Below are 21,673 nucleotides of genomic sequence, written 5' to 3'. Positions count from 1 at the left end.
AACCATGCAGGCAGGTGCAAAGGAATAAAACACAGTCCAGATACAAAAGCTTCCAATACATGAAAAACAGATGAATAAAAAACTTAATCAGAACACTTACAGTATGTCTTTGAACACAAATGAACCGCCCATAACACAGTCTTGAGCGAGCCTGTTCTGTGGGATCATCAGGACTCAAGTCTCTAGTCTCAAGCACACAACTGACAAGACGGCAAGCCTGCACTAATCGAAGGTCAAATTGCTGTTGCATCTGTGCAAGCCGTGTGAAACTGGTCACTGTTTATATATTAAGAAGAATCTAAAAATGCTGTGATATATAGTATAACAAGTCATTTGTCACCTTCCTTTAAAATGGTATGTTTTACTAAATATTACGTCTTGAATATGTAATCTATTCACTGCAGTCAGTGTACGTGGCACTGTTTGTTATGAAGCGGTTTACTTCAAATAAACGGACCAAGCTGCCCATTTTGCATTGCATTTCGTGCACCCAGAGCTAGTTTAAAATAAGAAGTAGGCCTTTGCATTTGCCAGTTTGATTTAAGATCAACCTGTTGCATTAAATATCAGCTACTACTGCACGCCAGCACTAACTGCGTCCTGTCTGCCTGTGTGTTACATGACAACACTTCCAGCCGTATTTTACTTCACGGAACTCAATCCTAGCGGTATGGGCTACTGACAAGCCGGTATTGTCTCTGCACTGCCTGTAGCATGAAGGCAAGCAGACTCGTAAGCCACTGCTGAGATAGCTCCGACACACAGCGCTCCCTTGCAAAGCAGGCATACACGATCGCTAATTTAAATAAGCCTTCACCCGCGCGGTCTACCCACCGTCGTCTTGCTTGTCAATGTCTTTATCCGGGTTGGAAACAGGAGCCATTTCTGATAACCGCCTCGCTATTGCTCTGTTTCTATGAAAATTCTCTCACTCGCTCTCCTCTCTGCTCTTTCCTCTCAAAACAATCGACTCGCGCCAAATGCTCCTCGATGGGGAAATGGCGTCACTGCGCCCGCTGACCAATGAGATCCCCGCTCTCTGTGTCCCGTCCTCTGAAGTGCGCGCTCTGAGGTTCTCTTGTGTGCTGTGTTGCTAAAGCACGCCCCCTAGCTTAGTGCCGCAGTAATGCAGATTGACAGACTCGTGTCTATATTGGATGCTAGAATGCTATATTGGTGTAGAATCTCTACTACTTGACAACGTTATTATAAATAATTTACTACCGTTGACGAGCCTTTACCGTTTGATACGTGTGTGTGTGTGTGTGTGTGTGTGTGTGTGTGTGTGTGTGTGTATATATATATATATATATGTATATATACATGTACTATGCAACCTTATTATAAATCAATTACTGCCGCTGACGAGCCTTCATCCTTGGTACTGCAACGTGGCGTAGTCAAATTTGTTCTGTGGCAGAAGAATCTAATTCTCTTTTGCTCAATTTTCTGTCTTTTTCTTTTTATTCTCTATCATGCATTTTTCAGGTCTCGTTTTACCAGGAAACTGGAGTTAAAGTTAAACTTTCATCATATGTGGTAAAATGAACAAGAAAGCTCCTAGATAGAATAAAAAAATAGCCTATAAATAAACAGCAGGTGTATTACTAGTCAAACACTGTACGTTAATCTCTTAAAGACCTTTGCTTTGCTTGTTAGTCATCTGTTTCAGTTAACCCCATATTGCATATCAGGAAACTGAAGCAGCTGCAATCAGACAACTACAGTACAATTTATTATTATTAGTTTATTTAGCAGACGCCTTTATCCAAGGTGACTTACAGAGACTAGGGTGTGTGAACTATGCATCAGCTGCAGAGTCACTTACAACTACGTCTCACCCGAAAGACGGAGCACAAGGAGGTTAAGTGACTTGCTCAGGGTCACACAATGAGTCAGCTGGTCCTCTCTCTGGAAGTAGGGATGTCACGGACGGTATTCAATTCTAATGGTACGATAACCTTACAACAATACAGTACCACGGTTATCACCAAACCACTATAAAATCCATTAACATTTTTAAAGTAGGTATTTAAGGAAATGCACAGAGGTCATGTTCAGAATAAAAAATTAAAAACATGTAGAACTTTAAACAGCTCTAGCTGGATTTCCCTCCTCCGTATTTTAGCATTTTTAATATTTTAGCATATTTTCCCATTCTCTCAATTCTCTCAACGAATACAATGAACGTCCTGTATAAAAATACTTATTTTAATAAGCACCCATTACACTGCAAAGTTCGCAACGGTTTTTCCAAGGGAAAAAAAATAGAGCTAGTAGGAGCCTACATTTACATACGAACTATGCTATGGATAAACGACAGTGCAAGGGGGACAGACTTAAATTAAAAGAAGGAAAATACAAGGTGATTAGAAAGTACGTTTACCACATGAACATTACAAGACCGTAGCTGCTACACATTTAACAAGGCTATTTGGGTGCTTCTGTCTAAATGGCGCAGTTAATCAGAAGAAAGCAGTTGCCAGGACTCCCTCGCGGGGTGCTTCTGTCTGAACAATAGCCGTCTGTTAAGGCCGGTTTTGAGATTATTCCTGCCTAAGCATGCCAGTCTGTGCTTGCCTCCACATCGCTGCCTTCAATTCAAGTTGGCAAAAGAGCTCAATTCTAATTTGTGCCGGTGTCACGCGGTCGCGTTACCATACAGACTCCCTGTACTGAATCGATTGGGGTGGGGTGGTGGTCTGTTCTGCAAAGCTTATCTCTGAGAGTAAATAGGATCGAGCAAGCTGTGAACTCCCTTGTCGTAGGTCAAAGAGCCTGTGCACAAGTTGGCATGTACTTTGGCCAGTTTACTCTCGTCAGCGGGGTCAATGGAAGCTGCAAGCTCAGAGAGATACAGTCGCTGTTCCCAGGCAAAGAACGCGTGCCTTTAGCAAACACAGCTCGCCAGCGGCAGCTGCAGAGATGGTCGGGAGGAAGCGCAGAGGGCATAGAAGCAATGGACTCGTTCTTCATGACATCAGAGGACCCAGTAAGGTAACGACAGTTGGGAAAGGGTTTTGAGGAACCGCCTGTAATATTGTCAGCAAATTAACCAATCTTACTTGTGTGCTTTGGGAATAATGATTATAATCCTGTATTACTTCTTTACAGAACTTGTTGTATCGCAATGATTTCCAAAAGAAAACAGTATTTCTTAGTTAAGGTGCTTTACCAAAGGGACTACAGTTTCATGTTTGTTTAAATGCTCATAGTTCATATCAGCTGCTGGTGGTCTCAGTAAGTAACGGGATAACAAAAAAGTTTATGAGCACAAGCAGAAGGTGCTACAGGCTGGGAGTGTTCTAAAGAGAACGCTCTGTCATGCAAAATAAAGTTCCGTACGATTTCATTTCAAAAGCTGCGCAAGGAACCTGCACGAGACTCCCGTCATCACTAGAAACCGGAGGTGTCCCTGGAGGAAAAAAATAGATCTGTTAAGTAAAAAAGGGAACTTTCTTTAGTGGAAAACAAAAACGAAAAAGCTGCAAAAATGTAGGAAAAAATATTTGAAGATTTTAAGACGGGGGAGGTCCCTGATGAGACACTCTGAAGCAATTAAAACCATGACTTTACAAACATGGTCTTACCTCACACTGGCATGAGCCCATACAGGTTAAATGGGACTTTCCAAAGTAGAAAGAGAGTGTCCACACTCCATTTATTCCAAATGTATTTAACCAGGATAGAACCCTTGAGATATGTGTCTCATTCCAAGGGGGTCCAAGGAATAACATTGTAACTCCAAGAGAGTAAATAAAGAGTCTGCAACCATGCGTCTTAACCACTGTGCAAAAGAGCCAGGCTCATCTGCATTCGTGGTTATAGAGCGTTCAAATCTTATCTCACCAAAAGGGGACAGAATCCTGAACGGCAGTGCATCACACAAAACTGTCCATTACACCCACACTGCAGCAGTGTAGCTAGAGAGAGCTCACACTGCAGCAGTGTAGATAGAGAGAGCTCACACTGCAGCAGTGTAGATAGAGAGAGCTCACACTGCAGCAGTGTAGATAGAGAGAGCTCGCACTGCAGCAGTGTAGATAGAGCTCGCTCGCACTGCAGCAGTGTAGATAGAGAGAGCTCGCACTGCAGCAGTGTAGATAGAGAGAGCTCGCACTGCAGCAGTGTAGATAGAGAGAGCTCGCACTGCAGCAGTGTAGATAGAGAGAGCTCACACTGCAGCAGTGTAGATAGAGAGAGCTCGCACTGCAGCAGTGTAGATAGAGAGAGCTCGCACTGCAGCAGTGTAGATAGAGAGAGCTCGCACTGCAGCAGTGTAGATAGAGAGAGCTCGCACTGCAGCAGTGTAGATAGAGAGAGCTCGCACTGCAGCAGTGTAGATAGAGAGAGCTCGCACTGCAGCAGTGTAGATAGAGAGAGCTCACACTGCAGCAGTGTAGATAGAGAGAGCTCACACTGCAGCAGTGTAGATAGAGAGAGCTCGCACTGCAGCAGTGTAGATAGAGAGAGCTCACACTGCAGCAGTGTAGATAGAGAGAGCTCACACTTGTTGTTTTGTGTCTGTTTTGTGATTCTGAATGCGATCTCGTGGGAACAGTCTATCTGGAGCACACATCGTGAAGCTGCCATGACTTTGTTATTATGTAATGTTTGTTTGCATCAGACCACGTCCTCACCTGATGAGGCCAGTACAGCCTCCCAGTGAAAGGATTAAGAATTAGCAAACCAAGGAAAAAAACCTGTCTGCAACCTTTGCCCTGAAACAACGGCTTCTGCCTTTTCTGTTGTGTTGTAGAGGCTTGATTGCAATCCAGGTTGAAAGTGTAAAGACAACGCATCAGTGTGGAGCCAGGTAAACTGCCACATGCTGCAATCTGTGGACCTTCCCTTAGTCACCGTGCACATAGCCCAGCAACAGCTGATCAGACAAACAGACACACAGACAAACCACTTCATTTTCCAATACCCCCCTTCAGGACAAAATGATGTGTCAAATATAGAAAAATGACTCTTGAGCCCAACATTGAAAAGCAGTAAATATGTATTTTTCTATTATTATTATTATTACAAATATTGGGTCTGCAGGTGTTCTAATAACCCCAGTTCTTGATTTGTTTTGCCCTGTAGAAAGCTGTGCTGTTCTGTGAAGTTACGGCACGTTTGTATTATCTCCCCCACTTGCTGTAGCCCGTTACTGTATGTGTATGTGATTATCAAGCAGCTCATCTTTGATGTGTGATTGTTCCAGCTTGACTCTAGAGCCTGCCAAGTCAGATTGCACAATTGAATAATAAATTGCAGCTGAGTGCTTGCAGAGTCCCAGGTCATTATTGCACGGAACTGGGCACCCCAGGCTAAGATCAGCAGCCTGCATTCAGCTGGGCTTGTGTAATCATACAGAGAGCCGAGGTCTTGTGCATACTTTCCCACTTCCCCTTCCTCCACAGTGCATGGCACAATACTTAGCAAAAGCACGGCAGCTGTAAAACAACTTACCTCTGTGGAGACTGACTAAATAATGTCACTACTGTGTGTTCCTTTGATTTTTGGTTTTCTCACACAGTAGTGTCCCACAGTCAGATTCGGTTTTACAAATGCGATGCCTTGCTTGCTGTATACACCAGTCTTAGATCGTTCAGCCCTCTGTGCACTTTATAAGAAACCAGTGTTGGCTTACCGGTTTGTTTACATTACCGATGGTAGTTTTCAAGGACGCTGGAACTCGGCGTGCTGGGGGTACGGCAGCACCCCCTTGGCTTTGCATGGCTTCCATCATATATAGGGGTTACAGTTTTGTTAAGTGGCTTTCAGCACCTCCGCTATAAAAAATGTTCCAGTGTCACTGGTAGTTTTAGATGCCGGCACACAAGTTTCCTCTCGCGAAGCTTTCTGGCCACCTGTCACTCGAATGTGAAATGAAAAAGCCCGCCCCCTGCCTCCAGCTGCAGCTACTACGCTATTACAGAAGTGCAGTTACAATATTTGACCGCCAGATGGCTCAGTAAAAACCCTGTCTGAAAGAATCAAAGGTAAACGACATCCTCTTGAAGGTAGCAGTGATTGCGCACACAACACCTCAAATGCTTCAATATCGTCTTACTTACAAGAGGCATACTGTAATATCCAGCATTTCCAGAAAGGCTGTCATCCCCTAATCTACAGTTAGGGCTTGATGCGACGGCTAAGCAGGTGATCAGGTTTATTCTAGTGGTCTAAACCACGTCAGATCTGAATCCTGGGCCCTGCTTAGTGTGCCCAGGTTATGACGCCCAGCATCTCTTACAGTGCAGGAGTGGGAGTGTCACTGTGAGAGTGCAAATCACCAGGAGGGCAGGCAGGTAATGAAAGAGCGACAGACTAGTCCAGTATGTAGACCCACTGACCTGTGTTGTGATCTCCCGTGACAGAGCACTGCTGGTAAAGGGGAGGGGTGAGTGTAATCTTAGTCTGACTGATATAAACGGGTACAGAGGTCATGCACATTTGTCAAGCTGCTTCCAGTCATCTGTTTTGTGTGTATTTGTTTGAGGTCGGGCTCACCTGCTGTTGAAAAGGATTAATAGTATTGATTATTCCATGCTCTGGAGCACAGTAACAGCCTACCTGTTTAGAAGGACTGAACCGCATTCTGTAATATTCAGAAGCTGCATCACTCTGTTGCAGTCAGTCTCAGTCACAGAAGTGAGGGGTGATGGTACTGCAGGGTGCTCGGTTGGCAGGGGTTTCCTTGTCCGCAGTAACATTAGAAACAGCCTCAGTATCCTCCGGGACACTCTGGAGAGCAGACTTTGCTTCAGATTTCTCTAAGAGAATGAGTAATATTGAGGAATGGTCTCATAGTGCCAGTCGCTGGTAGCTTTACACCTTATTGACAGTAGTATGGAAGGTGTTTTCAAAGGTCTTTTAATAACTTGCATACAGGTACACACTCCCCTGAAAAGACAGTCTTTTCCATTACACAGAGAATGAGGGGAGCAATAGCTCTCAGCCCTTTTCCCTATACAATTCGAATGCAATTTGGAGCTTATGTAATCTGTATCGGCCCTCTGAAGGACAGACAAAGCCAGTCTAGCAGGCTCCAAACAGGAGCAATGGAAACTACCATACAGAATAAAGCCTTTAAATACTGTAGTTGGTTGGACTAAATAGTTATTGGAAGGCAGGGATTTCATTTGAGGGCTTGCAGTGAAACGCACGTCAAAAAAAAACAACCAGTGTATTAATGCATGGAAGCATGACCTAAATAAAACCAATGAAGGTTTTACATTTTTTATTAAATATTGCACTGAGAAAATAATTTGCAAGTGGCCATTTGGAAAATAGAAATACGCCATAACACTATCAGCAGGATGTAGAGGCACCAGGGGCATCCCGAGCAGCTCTGATTGGAGTCTGTAAGGTATTTAAATAGAAACATGCCATAACACTATCAGCAGGGTGTAGAGGCACCAGGGGCATCCCGAGCGGCTCTGATTGGAGTCTGTAAGCTGTTTAAATGGTTCTGGAGGGATACCCGATCATTCCTCATATATCACCAGAGGGAAATCTGCAGTGGAGCAGAGAGTCCTCCCTTCTGAGACGTGAAACAGCAGTCATTTCAATTAAACTGCACTTGCAGATCAAAAACCAGATCAATTAATTAATCTAGACGAAAAGAAATGGAAGCTTAACTTAATATGGCCAGGGACTGTACTGGCAAACACAACTGGGTATACAGTTTAATTATTAATGAAAACACATGAAAGTCACCTGCAGCATCTGTATCTGTGAAGCAGGGCTCAGTTGTGTCGAGGAAGCTGTTTCTCCTGTTTGCATGCCCAGTGGAACCCAGCACATCCCCAGCTTCGTTCTGAGTGGTGCTCCGAATACACCAGCCAACCAGTACACCCCATGTAAATGAGAGTACAGTCCTGTGCACCCCTCCCCCTCCCGTCTTCCTCCTCTGTGCTGGCTGGTTGTTATGGTGACAGTTCAAGGCTGTGCCTCGTTAGCTTATATTATTGTACAGTGCAGAGGGCCTGTGCTTCCTCCAGTGTAGAGAGTGAGGGAGAGGGAGGGAAGCAGGATAACAGTGCAAGCGCATCGCTAGAGACGGAAGAGCCGCAGACTGCCTTGGCAGCGAGCAGCACAATAGAGCAGACAGGCTTGACAGCTGCTAGGGCTGGCCTTGTTAGTGCTCAACACTGATGCTGAGTCACAGACAGGTTCCCTGCAAGCCCTTTCTCGTGTGCCTCCTCCTTCAGCAACCATGGAGGAAATCGAGCATACGTGCCCCCATCCCCGGACGGTGAGTGAGCCTTTTCTTTCTCTGTTGTTTCCTTCGTCATGCTGAAGAGGGGCAGGCAGCAGGTTCCAGGGCCAGTGTGTTGTGTGAATTATTGCGCTGCACCTCGCCTCGCCCTGCTGCTACTGCTCCTGTCGTTGGGAGGAGCAATGATGCCCACATTGCAAACCCCTCTACAAGGAAGCTGCTGCTTTTAATGAATGAAAAAAAACCCTGAATGTATTGAACTGTTGTGCTGCATTTAGTCACAAAGAAAGGTGCTTTGTTAACCAGAAACTGATTGCATGCAGAATTGAATGCCATGTTCGTCGCTGGAATGAAGAATGATCTGCTTGTCTGGCAGTGTGTTATGAATGTGCACATGCCTGCTGGTTCCAGCACACAGGTCCAGCAGCTGCTCTCTCATCCCCAAACCAGTACACCGGGCAGATCAATGGTCTGAGTGTGGCATAAAACAGGCATTATCTTCTCAGCACTCCAGAACTAGCCTGTTTTAAAGATATAAAAAATGGATCTCCTAAAACCACTCCATCGCAGACCTCAGCTATATTGTTATTATATTTAGAGATGTCATTAACAGGGCCAGTAAGTCACCGAGGCTGGGGGGAGACACCAGCGAGATTGATACAGAGACGAAAGGCTGCGTAGTGATGAATGGGTCATTATATTGTGAGGGTGTGGCCTAGCCTTTGTTTGAAATGAGGGCAGAACATAGATACAGTGTTTGTAGTCACTGTTTCTTGCTGTGTTTTGTTTCTTTGCGTGTTTGCTTCTTACCATTTTATCGTGTCATAGAATACACATGGCAACAAAAATGGTTCGGAATGTTTGGCTCTTGATTGGTTCCGAGGGATTTAAAAGAACAGTCACGTCTCATGGAACTCACAATGCAATTGCAACAACATGTTTAGGAGACAGTGGCAGCGAGACTGCATACGTATCCTCTGCGATGTTATAAGGGAACAAGCTCTTCACTAAAGGCACAATTATGGTCTAGCAGACCATTATCACTGCACGTGTGGTCATGGAAACAGAAGCTTTACAGTTCCCCTACTGTGCATTAAAGCTTAAACATAGTATTTGCATATTATCAATCAAGCCTCAATTATTTTCTTTGCACGTGAAGCTGTTTTGAATTTTTCACAATTGTGTGTCTAAGTTACAGCACCTGTGGTCAGATCATGGCAGACTTCTGGTATAAACAGTCAAAAATACATCTATAAATGTGTTGTAACAGGCTGTAGCAGTACAGTGCTGTATGAACATGCGCGTCAGTCAAAGGCATGCATATAAATGTGTTGTAACAGGCTGTAGCAGTACAGTGCTGTATGAACATGCGCGTCAGTCAAAGGCATGTATAAGAAACCTTTGAATTTGCACTAAAGTATTGTTATAAAGTATATACAGTTGTAACAAAGGGTTCCTAATGAGCAGCACATTGGGTAGTACTGTAATGCGGTACCCACTCTGCACTGAATGAGTGTGTAGGGGAGAGATACACAGGACATATATGCATCATGCCAGAAATGTACAAACATAGGATACACTACAAACCACTGTCAAGCTCCATGTGTATTGAAGCACACAAAAAAAAAGTTGCCTGCTTTTTAATTATTCATGCATGGAAACCGCAGTTCCACAAGAGCTGGCCTCACTTAGATCATCCTTGTGTGTGATGTTTAAGTGCCCTGAATGCAGCCCTCGGACACAGCAGCTACCCACTACACAGTACCCCTGAGTCAGCACCTACACCCTGGGTGCAAAAACAGGTCAAATTCCATGTTTGCCTATATCTTGGCATCCTGTCTACCTGTTTTTTTTTTACTGGTGATGTATGAGCACTAACAGGATTTGCTGTTGTTGGATGAATGTGATGGATCCTGCCTAATGTATGCCTCTTTGAATCATATTGTATCCTGCAATATGGGGCAGCAGTGTGGAGTAGTGGTTAGGGCTCTGGACTCTTGACCGGAGGGTTGTGGGTTCAGTCCCATGTGTGGGACATTGCTGCTGTACCCTTGAGCAGCGTACTTTCCCTAGATTACTCCAGTAAAAACCCAACTGTATAAATGGGTAATTGTATGTAAAAAATAATGTGTAAAAAATAATGTAATTGTATGTTAAAATAATGTGATATCTTGTAACAATTGTAAGTCGCCCTGGATAAGGGCGTCTGCTAAGAAATAAATAATGATAATAATAATAAATAATAATAATCCTGATTGGTTGATGCAGTGGAAGCCAACCTCTGATTGGCTGAACAGATTATTAAAATCCAATGCACAGAGTGTGGGCGGAGGCTTTCCATCAGTATACAGCTGCATGACATTTGCTGAATAAGAAATGTCACTTTCTTACTTTTGAGCAACTAAAAGCTAGTAAATGCTGTAGGATTATATTCGCTGTACTTCTTGGTTATGAAATAATCACATTTCTTGAAAATGTTTTACAGTGGATTCTGTGAGGAACTGTTTTAGCCTGTCCCATGCTTTGTTTCTGATTCCCTGGTTGCTGGACTGACGGGATGCACAGTGATTAGAAGGAATTCTACAGACCACTGGGAGTGTTGGAGCCTCTGCTAGCAACAAGCAATCACTGTGACTCTTATGAGTCCCATGATTCCAGCAACCAGGAAATCAGAGGCAAAGCATGTGTCAGGCTTCCTTACAGAATGCTGTGCAGACCCCCCAAATGACCTGCATTGCGCAGGTCAAGACTCATCTTTACAGAGCTCAAAAAGGTATTGCACTGGATGCTGATAACGGTGATAACGCACCTCAAAGGGAAGTCTAATGCAAGATGACCAGCGCAGTGCGAGTAGCATCCTTGCTTACCCTACACGTTAATTCCTGTCTGTTCTCTTCTCTTTCAGACACTGACAGAGCCGGCTGCGTTTGCAGAAGAGAGGAGCTGTCAGTGCCGAGCCCCTCATGAGAGGTTAACCATCACACAGGCCCGTCGCGGGACTCCAGGTTAGTCCGGACTACTCTGCTATTGGGCCCCGCAGGGCAGGGGGTGGGACTGGATCTTCTTTAGCACTCTGCCATTGTGAGCTGTTCACCATTGGCTATTGCCATTGCTTAAACAAAGATACAGCGCTTGGTATTAGATTCCTAGTATGTGTTCACGTGCGTCTGCTGCAGATTTTTTAACAGAGGGAACGGGACTGCTTTGTTACCGTCGCCTGTCATGTCTTTAAACTTTTAAACCAGTGAAAGAGCTTCAATCAGCATTTTAATCTTTTTGATGTCTTCCATATTGAGGCGCTTTCATTTATTTAGCTAGTTTTCAGCTCAGCTGAGCTCATCTGTCGATTGCCTCATTCCAGATAAGCACGCAACTCTGCTAAGTAGGGTTGCCAGCTGTCCCTGTTTTCCCTGGATCATCCCAGTTTTGAGGACGGTGTCCCGGGAATTCAATATGCCTTCCCAGGACAGTAAATGCCAGTAATATGAATTGGTTGTCAATACTATAGTAGTAATATGATTAATGTTTCCTATTGGATGAATAGAGGATTTTTAAAGAGGTCCTTTTAACACCCCCCTTCCATTCGGAGGTGGTGGTATTCTGTACCTCGGAGGTGGCGACCCTACGACTCAGACTTCAGAACAAGTCCCGCTCCGCATTGTATCATTGTACACAAGGAGAAGGGAGGACTCTTTTCAAAGTACTGTGCAATATATTTTGAATGAATGTTTAATATTAATTTAATTGTCCCAAAGGGTAAGACAATATGGGCCCTATCTAACCTTGTAGAACCCAGCAATCGTCGAGAGCATTCACATGAATACAGGGTTACCTGACATCCCAGGAAAACTGGAGCAATCACATGAATACAGGGTTACCTGACATCCTGGGAAAACTGGAGCAGTCACATGAATACATGGTTACCTGACATCCCAAGAAAACTGGGATTGTCCAAGATTTCAGCCTTAGATTTTTGTCCCGGTCAGAAACAGTAAAATTGTTAAATCATTTTTGCTGTTGTATTTACATTTTTCAAAGTACAAAACTGTATCAGTGTGCTCAGCAAGTTAACAGCAGAGTAATGCATTAGGTTGTGTCAGCGCCGTTCAGAACTAAAATGAACAATCTTATGGACTATTTGTTTAATACGTGTAATTCTGATTATGTGCAGATCACATGTTTAAATGAGAATAGCTGATCTCTTTTTCTAATCTGGCTTTTTGCACATTTAACATATTTTGATTAGATGATAATAGAAAGAAAATAATGAGTTGTTATGGACTGCAATAAATACACCCTATGTTAAATTTTTTAATTATGATTTTTATTACATGCTGTTATTTTAACGGCTTCCGAGTTGCTACGGTATCAGTGAATAAAGTCTCAGTTTTTCACTCTGGAAATGTGATAACCCTCCATGCATATGAGACCTGTACTGAGCTCCTGGGAGCCCTGAGCGCTGGTCTCTCTCTTGTGTTACAGTGGACCGGCCCGTGAGGGTGTACGCTGACGGGATATTCGACCTCTTCCACTCAGGCCATGCCAGGGCGCTCATGCAGGCCAAGAACCTCTTCCCCAATGGCTACTTGATAGTAGGAGGTAAATATGAGCCCGGGCACACTGCAGGCTTCAGGGCTGCCTCTGGAATCCACTCAGGTCTTGATAGTAGGAGGTAAATCTGAGCCCGGGCACACTGCAGGCTTCAGGGCTGCCTCTGGAATCCACTCTGTTCTTGATACTAAATCTGGTGGTTTTATGTCATTTAAATTTAGGAGTAAAAGCCTTTGAAAATCATCCCCCTTGGTTCTCCATTGATGATCAGTTATTCATGCCATCTGGCATTTGTCTGAGACGTTGGGATTTACTGTAATGATCTGAAGCTCTAAACAGCAGCAGATCAGACTTTAAATCTGATACTAGTCTACCAGCCTGGGTGATTTATTTATTAAATCCCTTATTACCGTCCATAGACAGTACAGATGGAGACGGGTTTGTTACAGGGCAGGCTGTAGCGAGACAGTTTTGTGATTTGCCACTGTATAGATAACATAGACCCCACTGGGTTATATACCATAGTACTATCTCCTCAGTCCATTATCTGGGTCATTCTCTAGTCCTCTGTCAACAGCAGCATGATGAAGAGGGACTCTCCTTGCATCCGCAAGCAAGGGTAGATTACAGAACACAGAATCAAAGTTTATGTAGCATGTCGTAACACTCGAATGTCTTAATTGGCTTAAAAAAGTCTTTGAGCCTTAACGCTTGTCGTTGAACTTACAAAGTTTCTATTCTAATTTGTAAATGTAGCTCTAGTGCTGAGTGTTTTACAGTTGTGGGTAGAGCGGGTCTCACTGTGTGGTGTTTGTGTTTGTCAGTAACGCCGCTCCTCTCCCTCTCTCTCTGTGTGCGTGTGTGCATGTGTGTGCGTGCGTGTGCATGTGTGTGTGTGCGTGCGTGCGTGTGCATGTGTGTGTGTGCGTGCGTGCGTGTATGTGCGTGTATGTGCGTGTGTGTGCGTGTGTGTGTGTGTGTGGGTGTGTGTGTGCGTGCGTGCGTGCGTGTGTGTGTGCGTGTGTGCATGTGTGTGCGTGCATGCGTGCGTGCGTGCGTGCGTGCGTGTGTGCATGTGTGTGTGTGCGTGCGTGCGTGTATGTGCGTGTGTGTGCGTGCGCAGTGTGCAGTGACGAGCTGACCCACAAGTACAAGGGCTTCACTGTCATGACGGAGGAGGAGCGCTACGAGGCTCTGCGGCACTGCCGCTACGTGGACGAGGTCGTGAGAGACGCTCCCTGGACCCTCACCCCAGAGTTCTTAGAGAAACACAAGGTGAGCTGATACCCGCTCCTTCAGTCACATCCACTATCATCTACACACCAAGGCATCTGTAACAAAGCCTACAACAGCTTCGCATCCCTTATAAAAGCTTCCCATAGTAAAAGCATAGCCAGTGTAACGAAGCACAGTGAAAGCATGGTAAATGCATAGGTAGGCATTGTGAAGCCCAGAAAGATATGTTAAAGCATATTAAGAAACTTGGCAAGCCATGTTAAACTATGGTAAATGCATAGTATAACTAGGAAAAGCATGGGAAAACTGCAAAAATGACTGTGCAAATGTATTGTTTGCTGCCATCAATGTCTCCATCTAAAATATGTAAGTAACTGCTAGAAGAGTTAGGATTAACTCTAACTCTAACCCGAACCCTAAAGTTTAAAGCCACCATGGTTACTCACAGTGATAGACATGGGTCCTGGTGGTTCACTATATACACAATTCAGTTCACAGCTTCCACCATTCAAGTTACCCTGTGTAACGGGCAGTGTTGTGTGATGCACGGCCGTTACGGATTCTGTCCCCTGTCGGTGAGATGAGAGGAGATTAAAAGCTCTGACACCATGAATACAGATGAGCCTGGTTCTTTTGCATTGTGGTTAGGGTGTTAATGCAGACGAGCCTGGTTCTTTTGCATTGTGGTTAGGGTGTTAATGCAGACGATCCCAGCTCTTTTGCATTGTGGTTAGGATGTTCGCTTGCGGTGTGCTGTTACACATGCTTGAAATACCAGTTTTATTCTTGGGTCTACCAGCTGCCTTCCCTTGTATGCAAACCAACAGTGAGAATGTTGGTATATTAATTCAACACAATCCTCAGAATGAATATAGAGGCATTTCTGTGGTGTCTCATCCACAGGCAGTGAGTGTCTGATAGTTTAATTCTCAGATCAAACGCCATTTACCATTTAAAAGCTCACTGGCAGCTGCAGCAGCATCATGAACTGTATTGTCAGTCACATCCATTAGCTCTTGGTCCAATTCATCATTCTTTAAATCAGGGGATTGAACTCAGCTTAACTGTACAACACTTAAAAGTAAAGTCCCAGTGAAATACACCCATGCATTTACATTCCATTGATTACACTCCAGAAGCTTAAGAGAACAAACACATCTTACGAGCCAATAGAATGGGTGTTATTTATTTCAGACCTCATTGATGCATTGTTTCCTTTGCTTGATAGAGTCATTTATTAATGCAGCTATAATGAGGGGTGGCCAGCCCTGGTCCTGGAGAGCCACAGTCCTGCAGGTTTTCTGGGTATCTTTAAGTCATCAATGGCTAAAGACCTGGACATTTTTTAATGAAGTCATTGAGAAAGGTGGAAGGAAAACCAGAAGACCCCATGGCTCTCCAGGACCAGGGTTGACCACCCCTGAGCGGCATGAACGAAGGCTGACATGGTTGGTCATTTTTGCCACCGAATACATTTCAAGCAGTGTTTGTTGGAATATTCACATTTTGCCCCAGCACCAAGAGATTTCTTTTGTCAAGTTTTGTTAGAGATAACAATGATGTAACTACTCGCATGATGTAAGAATGAGCTCCACACATTCCCTTGGTCACAGGACGAGGGCGGGTGTGGCTCTGATTGATGTCTGTCTGTTTGCAGATTGATTTTGTTGCTCACGATGACATTCCGTACTCTTCTGCCGGCTCGGAAGATGTCTACAGGCACATCAAGGAAGCAGGTGAAAGCAGGGTTTTGTGTCTTTTCATCAAGGGCTGGTTACTGCAATGCAAATCAGTAGAGGAAGCGCAGGGGTCTTTCCTTAAAGCAGCTGTTAGTCCAAATGAACCTTTAATCTGTCATGTGCTACAAATATTATGGGATATACTAAATACCTTTGAACCACTAATGGGAAACAAAAAATGAGAACCCTTTTGGATCACCTCAGTGGATCCACAGGTAGATGCCCTCTGAAAGCTAGCAGGACATTATCTTGAAATTTGAATTAAATGTTACATTTCAAGCAGACCAAGCGATCCAGGTTATAGGGCGCACGCGGAGTGCCTTTAACGGATGCGCCACTCGGAAGCCCCCATTTTATTCTGGGATATACAGTAATGGGCAAGTGGTTCTTCTGTCATATTTGTGATTAGTTGAGCGCAAGCCTCTTAGGCTTACTGGACATTTGACAAGAATGTATAAAGTGAAGAGGAGCACTCACATACCGTACGTAGCTTAATTGCTTGATTTCTCTCAATCAGGCATGTTTGCACCGACACAGCGAACGGAAGGCATCTCCACCTCTGACATCATCACGAGGATTGTGCGCGATTACGATGTGTACGCCCGTCGCAACCTGCAGAGGGGCTACACCGCCAAGGAGCTCAACGTGAGCTTCATCAATGTGAGTAGACCTGGAGCCTGGCTTCATGAGCGCAAACACCTGCTACAGCTCAGCATCTCATCCATTCATTAAATATCTCTTCCTGTGAGAACTGAGGCCAAACAGAGATAGTCATGTCATGCTAGATGCTTTAGGAAAGTGCTTCTGAAACTGGGGTCCACACAAAATGATGGAAACTTTTTTTTTTCTTAAACCTAATTTTTATTATTGAGTTTTATTATTATTATTTGTTTATTTAGCAGACACCTTTATCCAAGGCGACTTACAGAGACTAGGGTGTGTGAACTATGCATCAGCTGCAGAGTCACTTACAACTACGTCTCACCTGAAAGACGGAGCACAAGGAGGTTAAGTAATTTGCTCAAGGTCACACAATGAGTCAGTGGCTGAGGTGGGATTTGAACCGGGGACCTCCTGATTACAAGCCCTTTACTTTAACCACTGGACCACACAGCCTCTTATAACAAGTACGTGTAATTTACAAAAGGTAAAAACACAAAGTGTGTAATCCAAGTGCATAGTAGAAATCGGATGACTCATTAATATGTGAATGTATTATTCACATATTACCCTTTATAATGCAAAACAAGGAGCAATTATATGAGATCACATTTTTTAAATGTTACAGCAGTGTACTGGCTTAATTCAGATTCTGAGTTTGCCTTTTCTGGGGAGAGCTTCTCTTTTGTAGAACAACACATTTAATGTAGGGAAAGCGGTATTTCCCTGATGTGCTGCGAGACAGACTGGCCTTGAGGTATATTAAATATTCACTTTCACTGCAGTGCATTTTTTCATTACCTCAGTTTTCAGCTAGGATCTGTATTCAAAATTAATTTTTAAAGAAAAAAAACCTGATTTTAGAACTTTTGTAGATTTCAGCTTTGATCATTTCAGAGCCACACATGTAAGTAGGACTGAATTGTAACAGGAAGTAGCACCATGACTCTCTGACACAAAGCATCTTCCTTCATCTTCCCTTAGGAAAAGAAGTACCGTTTACAGAACCAGGTGGACAAAATGAAGGAAAAAGTGAAGACCGTGGAGGAGAAATCCAAACACTTTGTTTATAAGGTAGAGGAGAAAAGCCATGACCTGATTCAGAAGTGGGAGGAGAAGTCCAGGGAGTTCATCGGCAACTTTCTGGAGCTGTTTGGTCCTGACGGGACTTGGGTCAGTATGAGCAGGAGCCTGGCTTGTGGACTGGAGGCTGGGTCTTCAGATTCTGTGTCATAATACAGACAGGAGCGCACCACTGAGCAAACTGGCTCTTTCCAGGGCTCGGACTAGGGCCAAACTGAAAGGAAACAATATGCTTTTGTGAAGAAGTAATAAATATTGCACTTCTTCCAGCCTCAAGTATTGAATCACTGATCTGGCCTTAATACTGCTAATGCTCTCATATATTCTTGTGGTGAGATTCTGAAAATAATTACTTACTCTCTTGGAAATTCTCTTTCCAGCTGCTAATGTGTACAAATCTCTGCAGGTCATTTAATCAGATTGTATGGCTTTCCTTCCAGGACCAGCGCAGCAGCGTCTGTTAAATAGCAGCTGATAAGGGCAAAAAGGCAGAGACTTTGCTTGCATTCCGCAATCCTGTTCATTTTCTTTGTCCGTTGGGATGCATAGTATTAACTGTGGCAAGGAGATTCATTTTGCATGTCTGTATAGCCACTCACAGTAGAATTGAACTGATACAAATTAGAAGTCTTCCCAGAAGGATCCAATTAATTTAGACAGTAAATGAACTAGTAAGAGCAGAGTTTCCCAACCTGTGGTGTGTGGACAAATCCCACTGCATCCACTTCTATGCACTGCCTTCACACATTTCTGCACTACAGTCCATGTCTGTTGTATTAATCCAGATGTTTTGGCCCCATGCTGGTTGAAGTCTATGGGGCAATCCCTAAACAATAGGGATGTTAATATATTAGAGTTTAAACGTTTAAAATTGCATTTATTTATTCAATATTTATTATGAACACATGCAGTCTCATACACATTAATGTTTTGGTGCATCATAAAAATGAAGGGGGCTTTTATTTGATTGGGTACAAATAAAAAATAAGTTAAATGGAAATTAAACGGAACTTAAAATCCCTAGTGAACACCATGAGAAAGGTTGTGAAGCACTGGGGTAGACACAGCCCACTTGCTGAAAGACTTTGTATTGGCACACTTTTCCCTTCACCTATGTCATGGGCAGTGATGCACTGCCGTTGCAGATTCTCTCTCCTGTTGGTGAGATGAGAGGAGGTTAAAAGCTCTAACACCACGAATGCAGACGAGCCCGGCTCTTTTGCATTATGTTAAGACACTCGCTTGCGTTGCGCGGGGTTGGCGGTTTCGCGCCCCGCCCCCTGCCTTGTTACTTCACTGTATTTCATTTACTCATTTTTAATTACAGAAGCAGGTGTTTCAAGAAAGAAGCGGTCGGATGCTGCAAGCCCTCTCCCCGAGGCAGAGCCCCACAGGCAGCCCCACGCGAAGCCCCACGCGAGAGCGCTCCCCCTCCCCCACCTCCCGCTGGCCCTTCAACAAGACCTCCCCGCCCTCCTCCCCCAAGGCAGCCTCGGCCTCCGTCAGCAGCATGAGCGAGGGGGACGAGGACGAGAAGGGGGAAGAGGGGCCGCCAGCGCTGGAGAGAACCTCACGACCGACAGCATCCCTCATCAGAGCTCCATCTCAAACCAGCAGCCTTCGGATGCAAGTCTCTTAAGTGTGCTTTAAAGAAACGTGGGCGTGGCACTTTCAACGGAGCGTTTAGGTGCGCAAATATTACCAATCTTGATTATATTCAGGAACTAGATATACTGTATCGTACCCAACCCTCACCACTTCCTACTTAAAGCACTTTGTGATAATTACTGTTATTATTATTAATGTTATTATCATCATCAATTATGAACCTGGGAAAGATTGAAAAGCATATTTTAAAATCATTAAAGAGAAGAGTGTTTGTAGAAATATCTAATCCTGCTCTGTTTGCCCATTATTGGCTCACAAAGATGCAGTTTCATTAATGTTCTTATTCTTCTGTAAACCTTTAGGACACCCCCTCAATCTAACTGTTATTTTAAATGCAAGATAAAAAGGAGATGTAATTGTCATCAAATACACAGAGCGGTAATGCACTACATGTCCAGAAGGGGGCATTAGTGTATATACTTATTAATGTCAATATACTCCAGCAACTTGATCAAATTATTTTCTTATCTGTGTCTCATTTAATGTGCTGTGTTACTAGCCACACATCTTTAGGCATGGTAACAGGATAAGATTTTTTTAAGCCCCTGCGAAATCACTGCTGGGAACTAAGACCAAGTCTAACGTTATATCATCATGATGTAAAGATGTAAAGACTGTAACGGACAGTACCTATAAAAAAAACTGCTGGTGTCAGCTGTTCTTAACATCACACCCAGGGATGGAAAGAAGGCTCCTGTTGCATAGCAATTTGATCCAATCCTGGTTTTGCTACGAGTTTAAGACGACACACCTGGAATCGTTACCTATACACTGGGGCTAATCGAGATTGTATTAAAACCTGGAATGGGTGAAACTGCTATGCAATAGGAGTCGTATTGCCATCCCTGGTTGCACCTGCTGTACTCTGTGGTAACTACAACCGCTGCCTTTATGCATCAAGCTTCCCGTGTACTGCTCAAATCCCCATTTGTTTCTAAACTTTATTTTAGACCGGATTATGACGTTTGTGTTCTCCAGTGCAACCTTCAATCAAACATGCAAGGGACAATATTCAGATCAAGTGCAATAGCTGCATTTACGAGTTAGGACCGAAGTCATGCCAAAGCAAAATAAAATATGAATTCAAATAATTAGTCAGTCCCAAGCTTCTCATGTGTCGTAGAGTGTTCTCCTAGGAGAGTAGAACACGTGATATGTTTCAGCACACTCTGCTCGTGTCACGAGTGTTCGGTGAAGTACGGGTGTGTTTTGATTAATTATTATTTTGTTTTTTATTTTATTTTTTACAAATGAAACAGCTTTTTATGCAAGCAAAAATAAAAATGTACAAACATGACACTTCTGAAATGTATTTTGATAGCAGCCCTCGTTCATCCAACACTCCTGCTTAGATGGCATCGGGTGGGGGTGGTTTAGTTTTTTTAGTTTTTGGTTTTTTTTTGGTTGTGATTTTTTCAACTGTGAACAGCATCCTGGATGTATTAAATTTAAACCAGGATGATTATTCAACTTCTTATTGGTAGCCTCAGAAGAGGCAACAAAAAAAGAATCCCTTTACTGAAGCGAAAATAAAACTGGAAAGATCAACAAAGACCGGGTCTTGTTTTTTGTATGCTTACCGTAGTTGAGGTGTGTGTGTGTGTTCAATGTTTACGATCCAGTAAAATAGTGATGGTGTTTATAAAAACATGCTTGTTGATACTCACAGGACCAGTACTCTACACAGAACAGTCTGCTGCGCTCAGCATCATGAACATGCAGTTATTCAATCCAGGTCCTCAAGTACCTCCAACAGGCCAGGTTTTTGTTTCAACCAGGGACTAAATATTTGCTTTAAACCTGGAATAGTTTTCCAGTGCAGCACTTACACATCCTTTGAGACTTGAGGAGACGCTCTTCACCAGACAATACAAATTAAATTACATACATACATTCAAACTGAATGCAATAAAAGCTTAGGCTATAAATGGGTACTAGAGGAAAGTAGGCAATTCAAAACATTTTTTATATAGTGGCTATGACAAGTCCATTTGCAATAGTCCATACCTTCTTTATAGGTGTGCGTTGTAAATACTGAATACTGTATACCACAATTATCTTACAAATACCAAGCAATGTGCTTTAAAATACACCACCCCAAACTGATATACCTCCCAATTAGGAATTCCCAAACACACTTCCACTCGCTGCAGCAATTCCTCACAGCTTAGGAGACCCAAAGGTTCAGTAGGCGTCCTCCGATCCCACCAGCTTCCTTTTTCACCCAGGAACCTGAGAGTGGATGTCAGCGAGCTACTGACCTCTGGTGGACAAAGGCCAGCCCTGCAGGTGTTCGCCTTTGGCCTCACTGGGCCAGCAGGGTTCACTGTAGCACGATGAGGAGAAACAGTCCCTGACGGTTTTGCCTCCCTAACCCACGGGAGCTCCACAGCCAATGGGACGCTCCCTTCAGAATCCGCAATGAAAACCAGCCTACTTCACACAGACAGGATGTGAACCTGTGCAGTATGACTCACCTGAGCTTCTACCAGGTCAGCCACTTGGGCACAGACAGGACATG

General features: G+C 43.8%; 2 protein-coding genes across 7 annotated transcripts in view; one reads left to right on the top strand and one right to left on the bottom strand.

Moving 5' to 3' along the window:
* The window catches only part of LOC117406034 (DNA polymerase alpha catalytic subunit-like), an 84,945-nt gene extending 83,896 nt beyond the window's left edge, over window positions 1-1,049 (bottom strand). For 3 of the 4 annotated variants that reach the window (XM_034924008.2, XM_059030788.1, XM_059030787.1), the window contains exon 1: window positions 835-1,048. In XM_034924008.2, coding sequence (XP_034779899.2) covers window positions 835-883 — 49 coding nt within the window. In that variant the 5' untranslated portion in view covers window positions 884-1,048. Of the gene's footprint in view, window positions 1-834 lie in introns of all 4 variants that reach the window. The other variant, XM_059030786.1, reaches the window with a different exon arrangement.
* A 1,651-nt stretch (window positions 1,050-2,700) lies between these two features.
* Window positions 2,701-20,704, top strand: LOC117407490 (choline-phosphate cytidylyltransferase B-like). 3 transcript variants are annotated; one of them, XM_059030785.1, is made up of 8 exons: window positions 2,701-2,997; window positions 11,121-11,220; window positions 12,698-12,814; window positions 13,890-14,041; window positions 15,660-15,738; window positions 16,259-16,401; window positions 17,386-17,475; window positions 18,812-20,704. In XM_059030785.1, the coding sequence occupies exons 1-8, from the start codon at window positions 2,926-2,928 to the stop codon at window positions 19,121-19,123; spliced, it is 1,065 nt and encodes a 354-aa protein (XP_058886768.1). In that variant the 5' UTR covers window positions 2,701-2,925; the 3' UTR covers window positions 19,124-20,704. The 3 variants fall into 3 exon arrangements, with proteins under 3 accessions (XP_058886768.1, XP_058886766.1, XP_058886767.1); XM_059030783.1 differs by having other exon boundaries at window positions 2,708-2,997; window positions 17,386-17,574; XM_059030784.1 differs by lacking the exon at window positions 2,701-2,997 and adding an exon at window positions 7,899-8,251 and having other exon boundaries at window positions 17,386-17,574.
* Window positions 20,705-21,673: the final 969 nt, after the last annotated feature.

This window comes from Acipenser ruthenus, chromosome 9 (assembly GCF_902713425.1).
Source record: "Acipenser ruthenus chromosome 9, fAciRut3.2 maternal haplotype, whole genome shotgun sequence".
Classification (NCBI taxonomy): Eukaryota; Metazoa; Chordata; class Actinopteri; order Acipenseriformes; family Acipenseridae; genus Acipenser; species Acipenser ruthenus.
Note: the sequence above shows the minus strand (reverse complement) of the source record. Positions and strands in the feature narration are given on the sequence as shown.